At 40.7% G+C, this 13,592-nt stretch overlaps 1 protein-coding gene across 1 annotated transcript in view; it reads left to right on the forward strand.

Moving 5' to 3' along the window:
* LHFPL6 (LHFPL tetraspan subfamily member 6) overlaps positions 1-13,592 on the forward strand; it is a 229,983-nt gene that overhangs the window by 190,024 nt on the left and 26,367 nt on the right. Inside the window, exon 3 of the mRNA XM_079136189.1 lies at positions 8,682-8,780. Coding sequence (XP_078992315.1) covers positions 8,682-8,780 — 99 coding nt within the window. The remainder of the gene's footprint in view (positions 1-8,681; positions 8,781-13,592) is intronic.

The raw sequence follows: 13,592 nt of genomic DNA on the forward strand, positions 1-13,592 counted from the left end.
GATGGGAACCATTAGGTCTATTTTACAGACGAAAATCTGAGCTCAGAGGAGTCAAAGCCATGCTGCTTAAGGTCACACGATGACAGAGGTGGTATCACGATTGAAATCTGCCATGAAGGGCATTAAAGCCTGAGCTATTATTTCACTAGGCCCTTGCTGTAGTAAGTGTGGTCCTGGGCAGCATCCTGGTCCTCATCAGGAGCTGGTTTGAGACACAGGAAATCAGCCTGTTCCAGAATTAGAAACCAGCATCTACATTTTAGATGTAGATTTTCATGCACACCAACTGTTTCCCATGCACTTCAGTCTGAGCAACTCTGTACCAGACCATGGCATGCTGGAAATTTGGGAAAGCATTTTTAGTTCTCTCCTGGTAGGGGACATCACAGGGTCAGTGAAAACCGAACCCTTCTTTCATCTCAGAGGTGTGGCTTTAGTGCTGATGCTGAATGGGTTAGCTTCTTTTCAGGCAGCCTCATGAAGGCAGTGGAACAAAGCTCCTATTCCTATCGTGGGAGTCAAGCACCCTGAGTTCATGACCCATGTGATGAATGGCAGTTAGATCACCTCTCCTGTCTGTGACTCTATTTCTTCATTCATGAAGTGGTACATCAGTTCTGGCTCTACCTGTCTCACAGAAAAGCTAGGATGCCTTTACAATTAAAAATAAAAAAACAAACACACAGGAACAGGCAAAAACCTTCTTATCATGGCTGCAATGGACTAATCCTCTGTTAAGTGTAAGGTCACCAGCCTACGGTTGCTCCATTGCCATTTAATGGGGTTTAATATGGCTGATGTGATTGCTAGGCTGAATGTTCATTGCTCATGGCTAGTATGCTCTTGCTGGGGGCCTCCCTGCAGTTTATCTCAGAAGAGGACATTCTCTGAGAGAAAAGGACTTGGTCAGTATTAGGTCAATGTATACAAAAACACATTGGCTTGAACCAAATTCACTTCCTTTTCCTGCCTGCAGCACAGATCTAAAGTTTAATAATAAAGACCATTCACTAAATGATAGCTGTGAAGTATCATATCTGCCTCTGTACAAACACCATCTCAGTTCCAAGAGGCAGGTGTTGCTCCTGTTTTACAGATCAGGAAAACCAAGTCCTAAAGAAGTGAATTGGTGGACCGGAGGGTCTCTTAACTCCTGAGATTAGAAAGATTTTGCTTTCAGTCAGATGGCAATTTCCAGAAAATTGTCACATACACATTGCAAAATTATCTCGTCCAAAGTTTCATTGTTTGAAACAACTTTTTTTTTTTTTTTCCTAGCAATGATTGCCTAGGACCCTCGAAAAAGATGACAAGTCACTCATGGCTGAAATTAGCTTGTGTATTTCTACTCTGAGCTAAGTAAGGAACAGGTATTCTGGTACCCAATATACTTTGTCTTTGATGTCATCTCTCACATGAGCTGAGAAAGGGAAAGAGATGAGAATCAATGAGCCATTTGGGGGAAAAGAAAAACATTTTTAAGAAAACCCAAAGAAACCCAAAGTATACAGTCTTCTTCAGGATCTTTACAAGTACAGAAATAGTCTCACTGTGATTTGATAAAATATTTACAATGGTTAAGAAATTACCATATTCCTATTGTCTACTTTAGTGTTGAGATAAATGTCTGATGATGAAAAGCTCATTGCTCATCTTGATGCCTGCAGGTGTTCTTTGTGGACAGGAACTCTTTATGTGCTAGAGCTCACATCTGGGGTCACAGTACCTAGGGAGCAGGTGATTTGTAGGCTCCAGAGAGCCCATCCCAGTCTTTAATCATAGGCAACAGTAAGAGTGTTTCCTATGACTGAAGCAGAGTCATTCTTGGAGAAACGGTAATTTGAAATCTCTCCTGATCTTCCTCCTCATTCTTCCTTCTCCATTTACGTGGAGGGTTCAGAACACGTGGGCATGGAAAGCCCAGGGTTGGGACAGTAAACACTTTAGGATTTGGGAGACATTGGAAGATGGAGGTACATTGACTTAGGCCTCAAATAGACCTGGACGTTTTGTCACTCTAAGTAGATTTATAGGCTGCTTCTCTGAGCTCCAGTTTCCTTGTCTATAAAATGGAGGCAATTTTATATATATGTAAAACTATTACATGTTTTTATGAAGCTTTTGTAAATATCTTATAAATATTACTATTACTTGACAAATATTATGAATGAGTGAGTTGGAGTCAAATACAGTAGAATTTTTGGTCTTCCAGGAGCTGTAAGACTTATATAAATAACTACAGTGCAAAATGGTAATCCTCAAATAAATCATGGAGAGTGTGTCCCTATAGGAGTTCAGGGAGGAGTCAAATCCATAGCTTGCTGCTGCTGGGATGCCCAGGGAAGGCTGTGTGGTGAGGTTTCTAGACCTTAACGGTATGTCACGGTGGATTAAGGTAAGGAGGGGGAGAGAGGATCTCAGTCAGAGAGAAGGAATCTGACTTTCAGAGATGAGAAAAAGCTCAAGATAGGCAGAGAACCAGCAGTAGGTGCAGTGAGTCAGGAACTCAGTCAAAAGTGCCTTTGAGATTGACCAGGGCTTCAGAGCAGCTTAATAACACCATTCTAGCCAGCTGCTTGTGAGGTCAGCACTGGCCCATCAGTTATTCAAGAGACATGAGACATCAGAATTTAGAGAACTGAAGAGTAAAATGTGATGCTGGCCAAAGCCAACATGTCCCCACTTGACCTCCAGTCGTGGGTGCTATGTGACCCTGGAGTAGACTTCTGCCCAAGCATTGGGACCATGGTAGGTGGAAAAGATCCTTGAACTGGGATCCAGGAGTCCTGGACTCAGTCTGGGTTCTGTATCTTTTGTCAAGCCTCTGATATCCTTTGTGCCTCAGTTTCCAGAAAGGAGGTATGGTTTATCAGACCTCGCCGAGGCTCCAAGTAGAATATTTACATGGTTCTACTTGCTATTGTTTCCTCCCCACCACTGGATTTATTTTGTTATTACATTTTGTAAAAGGTCCCTTATCTGAGTTGAAAACGGACAGATATCACGTACATAAATTAACATATGGAGACTTGGAGATGGAAACGTGCCAACCCCTTCCAAAGGGAAGTCCAGATAACAGGCTACAAGATTGAGCAGCTTTCATGAGAACAGTCAAGAAAACGATTTCCCTTGGTGCTTGCCACAGAAAGGAAAATAAAGGAACTGGAGGACGGATAAAAGTATCCAAAAAACATAAAAGATGAATTGATGGGAAACACGGGTGTGACCACTGAGGGGCAATGGGTGGAAAAAGTCACACACTAAAAAAAAATAATAAACTGTGGAAAAAGAATGGAGCAATAGTCGTGGGGGAAGAAAGTGAGATCACAAAAACTTTCAAAAGTAGCCTGGAAAAAAATAAGGCTTTATGAGTTTGCCATGAGGACTCTATTCTTCCCACCTGTGGAGAGTAATTGGCCCCGGCTGACTGGAGATTTGTTTTGCCTTCTTGGCAGGAGCCCGATTGTTATGTTAATATTCTGCTGCCTAAGTGTTAAGTGCTGCTTTTGAATAGAAAGAGTTTTACAGAAGGAAAATTCCCAGCCCCTCGTTCATTCTTGGACACAGAGCTCTTCACGGACTTGAGTCTTCACACTCGAATTCTAAACAATAATTAGTATCATAGCAGATATTTCTAGCATTTTGTGAAAACTAAGAGAACTACTAGAGACTCTCCCGCAGGTTTATGGACAGAGGGAGTGTATCCGGCTAAGGTCTGGACCGAGGAGCTCATTTGGACTAAAGAATAGACTTCTTTTTATAACACAGTATCATTGCCCAGCGTTGAAGGGCCCACCTCTTTGCATTTATCTATGCCATCTCTTTTCCATTAACATTGGCTTCTCCTTAAATGTCATTCCACTGACTGGGCTCTTAAAATATTTTAATTGTCTTTGAACAGAGTGAGCCCCCAAACCCCTGGGTACTCAGGATGAAATGGCCTCATCGTCAGTGCATTATTAAATAGTTTGAATTATTGAGTCATCTGTTGGATTTTTTTTTTTTTTTTTTTTTTTTAAAGGAAGCAGCATCTCTTTGCCATTCTAAGACCTGTTAACCAAATGGTCTGTTGCCTCCCCTCTGGGTAGCTGATTTCAGTGGTGGTATTGGGTGAAAACCAAAGACTGAGCTGATTTACAATTTGTGATTTGCTCATGACCCCTTAAAGCTGCATTCTGTAAGAATGGGGAAAAAAAAAAAAAAAAAAAAAAAAAAAGGTTGTTGCTTAACTGCAAAGTGAGTCTGTAGCTGCAAATGATCTCACACTTCCTCCATCACCTCACCTGTTAGCACCTCCTTTGGGCTGCTGTCTGCATTCACATCACCTTTTCTCACTTCCACTCCCATAGGCAACGTTTTAAAAAGTGTGATAATGTGGCTTTTTTTCATGATGTCTTTTATGGCAGTGTCAAAGGAACTTGGTTAAAATTAAACTCATGTGGTAACCACAAGGTTTATAAATCTCATACAGAAAATCCCTGTAAATACTATTAAAGTTTGTGAGCTAGAGATTCTAATTGAGCCATTTAGTCCCCAGGAGCAAATCAGGCCACTAGAGCTATTCAGACGTGTTGGATCACTAAGATACCATTTGGGCAATCGCTTCAAATTCTAGACTCTTCTGTGGACCTCATTTCAGCATATAATGTAATACCCAACTGGAATCTAATTCAGGAATTTTTAAACGATGCTTCCTTCAAATCTTGATTCCACAACACAGACTAAGGTTTAACACTGCTAAAACTGGGCAGTAGCAAATTTCTTTCATTAAAAAGATGTTCTCATTTTCACATTTAATTGTCTCTACCTTATCGTACTTTCAGCACAGACCATAAAGTGCTAGTTAATGTCAATCCACACCCTAAGGGCAGTTAGTTCACAATTGAAATGTCCTCTTTAGAAATTTGCACTCCTGGAGAGGTTAATTAGCATGTTAAATTCCCTAACCAGAGACCATACCACAGAGATATTAAAGGCAGAGGCTTTGAATATAACTATCTGTTCTTGCCCCAGAGACTTAATAATTAGCATAAATTGTATTCGAGATAATTTTTAATTGAGGATATGAATAATGTTCAAGAAATATGATTGTATGTAAAGATCTGTATTGGCCCCTCTGCCCTTGCATGAGTGAAGTATATACCAGTCAGGTTTGAGCAGTAAAATAAAACACTAGATAATTCAAATAGGAAGAGGTGTAGCCTGTGAATTTGAATTTTTACGCACCTGTTAGAAGATCTGGGAAAGTGAAAGTAGAGAAGCCGCTTTGAAGAATTTAGGAAACCAGGAAGTGTTGGGATCAAAGGAAGTTGATTCCCTGTTAGGTGATGGGGAGGGGTCTGGAAGCCACTCCCAAAATATCCCATCTACTGTCTGCGAAAAGGTTGTCCCCAGCTGCAGCTGCCAGTAGGGATGACAGTTCATCCTCCCTTTTAACTTTTCAGTCCCACACATCAGCTTCTCATTGACACAATACTCCTGCTAGGAGGAGAGTTTCCCAAATATAGTTTCACAGCTTCTATCTAGTTCTACCTTGGAAGGAAGAAGCTTAAAGAGTAGGGAAGATTTTGATTTTTTTTTTTTTTTTTTTTTGAACAAGGTATTGAGCCCAGGGACACTTAACCGCTGAACCATAACTTTTTATATTTCATTTAGAAACAGGGTCTGGCTGAATTTCTTAGGGCCTTGCTAGATTGCTGAAGCTGGCTTTGAACTCATGATCCTCCTGCCTCAGCCTCCTGAGCCGCTAGGATTACAGGTGTGCACCACTGTGCCTGTCTAAGATTTTGATTAACAAGCAATTTTGGGCCCAGGACAAGAATCTGACAAGCCCAGCATCCTTTCTGAGAATGTCTGAGGTCCACAACAGCCTTCCCCAGTATGACCTCCTGTGGTTATCAAAATGGTTTGTAATTGTGCCCTCTACAAGCATCCTATTGAACACTTGAAATGTGGCTAGAGCCACCCAGGGATGGAATTTTTGAGTTTTATTTAATTTTAGTGAACTTTATTTAACACCCTGAAGCTTATGGCTGCTGCTTTGGGCAAGCAGATGAGAAGTCACTTTGTTCCTCCACCTGACCCTTCTCTTCTTCCATTTAATGCAAGATACTGTTCCCTGATTTGACCTGAATTTCCCTGATCCTGCCATTTGGTATGTACTGTGTTCATTGTGTGTCAAAAATTTCATTTGAAGTACTTGTTAAGGTGTGATTGGGGGAGGCAAGATTTCCTTGAGCTTACAAAATTGTTTTTCCCAACTGCTTTTGATACTCACTGGCTCTTAAACATTAGTCACATGTTTGGGGGCAATCAGTCTGAGATGCACTCTCACCGTGCGTGCAGTGTATGTAGGGGAGATGCTGCTGATGTTTACCTGCAGACTCCAATAATTGTGACAGATAATTAGCCGGATGGGTTTGCAATATACACCTTCTTCACAGAAATGTTCCCCAAATCTTTAGACTGTGGTATTTCCTGTTAGCAAGCAGCAACAGATAATAAAACAAAGACTATGTAAATATTAATATAAAAATTCAGATGATGAATTGCCTTCTACTGAATAACATTTTTAAAAATGGGAGCATATATGCTCATGGTATTTAAAAAATTTATACACATAAAACAAATTTGCTGTGTATCCCTAAAAATATAAAATAAAATAATTCCTAATTTATATAGTTGAATCTGCATTTCATAGCATCACAAAGATAGCCCAGTATTTTACAAAGAGTCCTGATTGCCAGGTCTTCTGTCGGTTAGAGAACCACTGGCCCACTTGCTATACATGTGAGAAAGTTTATAAGCTCCTTTCTAATAAGTGTCCATAAATGGCCAGCATAAGACTGGACCAACCTCGGTGTTTTTGTGATTTCATGGCACCTACTTTTCAGCCATACCAAAAAAGAGAAAGAAAAGAAAGAAAAAGAAACATTAGCAAACCCACTACCATTTGTTTCACTACTGACTTAAATGTTACTATTTTGCATTTTTTCACCCTTAAACATTTTCTCTTGATTCCAAACATCTTTCCACTCTTGTCCTCCCTAAAAAATTGCTCACAAGATCTCAAAAAGTGGATGTTTTTATTAATTTCAGAACTGAGTATCTTGGAAATGATACCACATTGTTTATTGAACATTCATGGAATTCAATTTACACAAAGTTGGGCATCCTGATTAATTATCTCTTTACCTGATGATGGATAAAACTAGTTAGGAGTTGTCTTCAGAATACTGTAAATTCTGTTTCATGGGGGAAAAAAACAAAAAACAAAAAACAAACCTGAGGAAAACAGCCTAGTCAGCAAAACCTTCTATCACTGTTTTCTGGATTGTTCTTCAGCTTCAACACAATTCATATTTATGCAATTATATGAAGGTTGTCTTGGGATTTGTGATTTGCAGTTACAATGATCTGGGCACTCCCTCTGATAAAAGCAGCTCTGGATGTGATAGTCATTTCCCTGGGGACTAAGGGGCAGACTGTATGGGAAGGGTGCCAGGGTAGGAAATGAGTGTCAATACTTGAGGGATGTCTCCCCTTAGGGCTCAGCATGGTGTTTGGGGAGGGGCTGGAAAGCATCTTGGCCCTTACATCCTATGAGGAAACAGGTTATTTGTATTTAGTCACCCTGTGGGAGGTGGAAAGCAGGACAAAAGGGGGACAGAAAGGGACAGAAGGGACTCAGTGCATAAATATTGAAGCTCCTCTTCCAGATGCATTTAGGGCTGTGATTTCCCTCTTCCACATTACCATATTAATGGATTTCCCATGGGCTCCCTCGGTTAGCACCTGATAACCCACTTTCTCACCCATCCCGCTAAGTATGCCTTGGTCCTACTGCCTCAGCAGCTTGTGGTGCCAACAGGTGATGAGAATGCTCACTGATTGACGGGACAAGATCTTACTTTCAGATTAGCCCACTATTCAAATGGTGAGTGTTTAAATCTCATTCAGGTTCTTGTAAAATCATATTAGGTTTTGATGCAAACTTAAAGACTCACTAATCAAGAGCTGTCAGCATGGTATGCTGTCATGATAACTTAATTTACATGAAAATCAAGCCATCCCTTTCCCCAGTTTAATCCTCAAACCTTTTGGCTTCCACTGTAAGGAGGACATAGATTACAGCATGTCTGTCTCATGGAGTGTTTCTGAGAGGTGTGGAGGCTCTATCATTCTCGGTGGAGCATGAAACAGGCAGTCCAGTTCACAACGTGCTGAAGTGGTTCATGAAAATCTTTATGTTTCTTCTGCCTCTGGTAAAATCTGACAAGGTTGAAACATTCTATGTTGATTTTTGCATTGGAAACAACAAAATAAAATCTAACGAATGATGGATAACCTACTAGGAAATTTTGCTTGCTCTTAAATTACTTGTTTACATGGATTAATGGTGGAGTTGGTTGGCTTTTTACAAGAGTTATTAAAAGGGCTGTGGATTGTATTTCCTAAACAGGATTTGCAAGGCTTTTTTTTTTTTTTTTTTTTTTTTTTGGCAGACTTGATATTGTTCTTGGAATTAAACTGACCTCAGATTGTATAAGGGAGTTTAGGGTAGTGCTTTCCAAAATGCAGGCACATGGTCTTGTTATGTTGCAAATATTGATCCTTCGCTCCTCTTATCTAGGGATGCAGAGGTGCACTGGTAAAAGCTCTCTTATCTTACCTCTTTGCAGGCTTGTTGATTGGTGCTGGCTGTGCCCTCTACCCCTTGGGCTGGGACAGTGAGGAAGTCCGGCAGACTTGTGGCTACATTTCTGGCCAGTTTGACCTGGGTAAGTTCTATTCATAAATGGCACTCCTTTTACCAAAAGAACCTCATCTGATATGTCCTAGAATCAGAGGGTGGAAAAGTAATGGAGAAGGAAACTGCATCCTGGTATTGCAGCTGGCAGTCAGGTGTGATGATATATGTACCCTCATTTATTCCATTTGTTTAGTGAAGAGTTATTGATAATCTGCTGTTTGTCCAGCATAGTGATTTGTATTGTAGATGCAAGGATAAGAAATGGCCCTACGTTCAAGAGTTTATATTCATTGATCAATTCATTCAAAATCACATATTTATTGCTCATTTCCTGTGCTAAGAATAATTCTGTGGAATTCTCAGTCCAGCTGAGAAGACAAAGCAAACAGAACCATCAAGGTCATGACAGTGAGGGCGGAGGAGTCTGAAGCCATTTCACTGCAGGGTAGTAGACCACTTTCTGCAGGGGTGAGGATGGAGACAGGTCTTGGATGAGGTGAGTGTGTGGCTTCTCAAGAGTAGACAGAACACTTAGCAGTCAAGCAGTATGCAAAGGAACAAGGGAGGGATGAGCATAGCTCAATGGAGTTGACAGAGACCCTCCCCATCAGCAGGAACAGGTGCCACTCAAAGATGTGAGTGAGTAGGTAAGAGTTCACGTGCTGATGAAGGCGCCTCATCAGCCTGCTTTTCTGTATATTGAGATTTTAGATATTTACCAAACGTAGCTACAGAGTATCCTTACTTGGCAACCTATAAAAAAATTTGCATAGTACTACATTCTGTGCATCATTTTAATTTGTAATAGTTGGGTAATGTTTCATTTGATTGATAAACCTATACTTACTTAGTTGTTACTGGTGCTCTTGGCCAGTGGGTGTCTTGATTTCAAGGAGTCCCAATAGATCAGGTCTGGACACTTATTCCAAAAATCAAATGGAAAAGGTGAAAAGCAGGAAAGGAATTTTTTCAGTATATCCACACTGAGAAATCAAGGGGAGACCAAGTGTCCTCAGCCCTATCCTCCAGGGATACTGATAAGAGCTTCAGCTTTAAATATGGGCGGGAACAAAAGTGGGGGCAAGAAGTTTGCATAGATAAGCTGCCTGGGTCCTTGTGGTCCAGCAGACCAACTATCAACTCAGGACTGAGAAGTCCTGTTGACACTGGTGAAGTCCTTGTCCCCTGAGGATGAGATGATTGCTTCTGCTCTGGGGTCCGGCTGCAGTTCGTATTGGGGGGATAATTGCTCCCACTAGTGGGGGACAGTTCAATTATGGGGTGATCTGCTTTTAAGGCTCACTTCTGGAATCTTGAATCTGTCTTGCTTTTACCTTAGTGTTGCCAGTCTTAAAGCAGCACAAGAGAAGTTAGGTGAATTTAATGGAGTATGTATCACCAGTCTTTAGGCAGACACACCTTAAATAGTTTGTCTGTTGCAGAGCTGAGCAGGAATCTGACCCAAGATTAAGGTAGAAAGGAGACAGATAGAAAATGAAGGCAGAGATTCCAAGTTTGGGATTTTTTGTGGGGGTGGGGGTGGGTTCCGGGGATTAAACTCAGGGACACATCACTGAGCCACATCCCCAGCCCTATTTTATATTATTGAGAGACAGGATCTTACTGAGTTACCCAGTGCCTCACTTTTGCTGAGGCTGGCTTTGAACTCCCGATCCTCCTGCCTCAGCTTCCTGAGCTGCTGGGGTTACAGGCATGGGCCACCACACCCAACTTGTTTGTTTGTTTTTGGGTTTGCTTTTTTTAGTTACATGAGGCATCTTTAAGCCCAAGAGTCAGTGTTTCTTAGTAAAAGCAGCCTCTAATCCTCTATTATATAACCACTTCCTTTTTTTTTTTTTCTTCGTGGTTGAGTAGTCTATTTCAGTTTTTATTGTTTTAAGACATGATACTGAATCATTTAATGACCATAAGTGCTGCCTACACTGAATTATTTCCTTCAGAGTGTTTTTCTGGAATTAGTATGAATAGACTAGAGAACCACAAAACACTTACTGCTGTATGGAAAAGTAAGTATGTTTTCCTCACTCATCATCATGTTCATGGCTAAGTCTCCCATAGCACAGGGCAGATTAACAAGAGAAAAAAAGTAAATATTTATTTAAAATAAGATTTGCATGACAAGAGAACCTTCATAAGGAAACCCTCGTGATGAAAAGGGTAAACGTGTACTTTTTATGCAGGTTAATGAGGAAGGGGGTAGTCATGGAGAAATGTGGTTGGACAAAGGGAATATAATGGAATGGTGGTTGGTTCAGATTCCTCTGGTTCCTGTCCTCAGAGCTAAGGCTGTTCCTTTTCTCCAGGTGTAGGGTGAGCCCCTCTCACAGGAGGATTTTGTCTCCTGCTTCAAGGGGCAGATCATAGAATCCCTCCTAGTTTTATGACCTGCAGGGGAAAAGGGTAAGGGAGTTCAGAGCACCCTTCCTGCTTCTGTTATTTTCTCAAATATATTTGGGAGCAGCACACATACTGAGTTCCAAAGCCCATTGTTGCACAACAATAGTGTCTTTTCTATATGGAAGGACAAAATTCCCGACAGCTTATCATCTAGCCAGTTAATAATGTAGACCTCTCCTTTTCACATGAAATATTTCACTCTAAGGAGAAATGTTCTGTTCATTGATTGGCAGTATTACTATCTGCCAAATCATTGATTTTTATGTTAGAACACCTATGAAAGTATTTTTAAGATAATGAGGAAGATAGAACTGAAATAATATCAGAGCTCTATGAATTTCAAAACAAAGCAATTTTATTTGACTTAATGGATGACAACCACCCTGCTTTCCTCAAAATTAATACTAAATCTAAATACTCACCTAGTTTACAAGGATGGAAAGAATAAGATTCTCCTTTGCCTGCTCTCCCCTCCTTAAGGACAGGTTTTCCTGTGCCTTAATTAATTTTGTAGATTGGCATAAATGTAGAAAAGAGAAAAAAATGCTGGCATGAAAGTTGTCCACCAACTTTTTTGTTTTGTTTTGTTTTGTTTTTGGAAAGCAAACTGTGTCCAGGGAGATATTTTAATATGGTGTTTGGCATTTTTCTTTCCCTCATCTTTGCAGCATTCCTGGCTGTTTAACACAGGCCCCAACTTGATTAGAATCCTGTTCGCGCTGACCTGTTGTTATTCTGCATTGCTATATTAATTAGCAGATCATAATGAAACTCAGGTCCTGTAACTGCAGTTTTCATTATGATAACCCAGTATTTTGTATCATCTCAGACTTGTAGGTTAAAAATTTGAATGTCACATTAAAACCTAAAAAGACAGGTGATTTTTCATCCACTGTCGATTCTAATTTCTTATTAAATTCACTAAAACTAGTTTGAGGAACAAATAGTCCTGTTTTAATTTGTACCCTTTTGCTTTTAAATTTTTCTTAGACTGGATGATGAGGGTGAAAAATTATCATCTACAGATAAAAGGAACTCTAGGTTCCCTGAAAAATATTTTGTGCTTATTGAGCTCTGTTGCTTTAGGTTATTATTTTTGTGAACATTGTTATCTTTTCTTTTGAAAGAGACCCGAAGAGAAACTGTGTATCACTAGGCCCATCCCACCTAACTTCCTATGCTTTCTTCCTTTAAAAACTGAACTCCAATGATGGATGAACTGTAAGAAACCCACGAAAACCATGCCGGACACTCGAAATCACATAAGGGAGTTTATTAAGCAAACAAAGTGTCTCCCTGCAGGGTAAGAGAGAAAATGAGAGGAAAAGAGAACGGGTGTGCACTAGAGAGAATAGAAAATCGAGGAAGAGAGAGAAAGAAAGTGAGTAGGAGAGAGAAAGCAAGAGCAAAGATGGCAGGGAAGCTATCCTTAAGCAGTTGAATTCTGCCGGGCTAACAGGGGACCAATAATGGAGAAGGATACTTGCAAGATGACTGATGAACCAATAGCTAGCTAGGATGTTCACAGACTGACAAATAGTTGGGAGGCGGGGAAATGGCAGCAGCAGAAAGGGCTGGGAGAGCAGCTTTCAGACTGACAAGCTAGGTTGTGATACAACGTAAGGGGCGGAGGGAGCAGCTTTGTATTACATGAACTTTGTAGATAAGTGAAGTCAGAAATTACAGAGCTAGTCAGGCATGGTGACACACTCCTGTAATCCCAGCAGCTGGGGAGGCTGAGTCAGGAAGATCATGAGTTCAAAGCCAGACTCAGCAATTTAGAGAGGCCCTAAGCAACTCTGAGAGACCCTGTCTCTAAATAAAATATGAAAAGGGCTGGGGATGTGGCTCAGTGGTTAAGTGCCCTGGGTTCAATCCCTATACCAAAAATAAACAAACAAACAAATAATTAAGTAAAAGAAGAAGAAAAGAGAGAAAGCAATTACAGAACTAAATTGAGAGTGCATCTAGGACCAGGGCTGGTGGGACACTACATGAGTCCAATGGTGAGCATACTCTCTAAGGAAAGCTCTGGGGTCAGTTTTCAGTGACATGCACACTGCCACACCCTGTCTCTACCTCTTCTGAGAATGTGAGCTTATTCCTACCTCATTTTAAAGTGGACACTGTGTGGGTACATGTTCCTCTCAGAGATTGGGAAAGAGTCCTGTTAGCAAAACTCACACCCTCCTTTTTGTGAATATAGGTTCCTTTCTTGCCATGCTGGGTTTTTTGGAGCTGGGGGTTGAACCCTGGGCCTTGCTCATGCTCAGCAAGTGCTCTACCACTGAGCTACACCCCCTGGCATCCTGTTTTGAAATGCTGTTGCTCTCTTGGCCAGAGCATCCTGAAAGAAATAATTGCTTTGGTTTCTCCATGGTAGATTAGAAAGTGAATTCATTTCAATTATTCAGCCAACAAA

The sequence above is a fragment of the Sciurus vulgaris genome (assembly GCF_902686455.1).
Source record: "Sciurus vulgaris genome assembly, chromosome: 4".
In the NCBI taxonomy this organism is placed as follows: domain Eukaryota; kingdom Metazoa; phylum Chordata; class Mammalia; order Rodentia; family Sciuridae; genus Sciurus; species Sciurus vulgaris.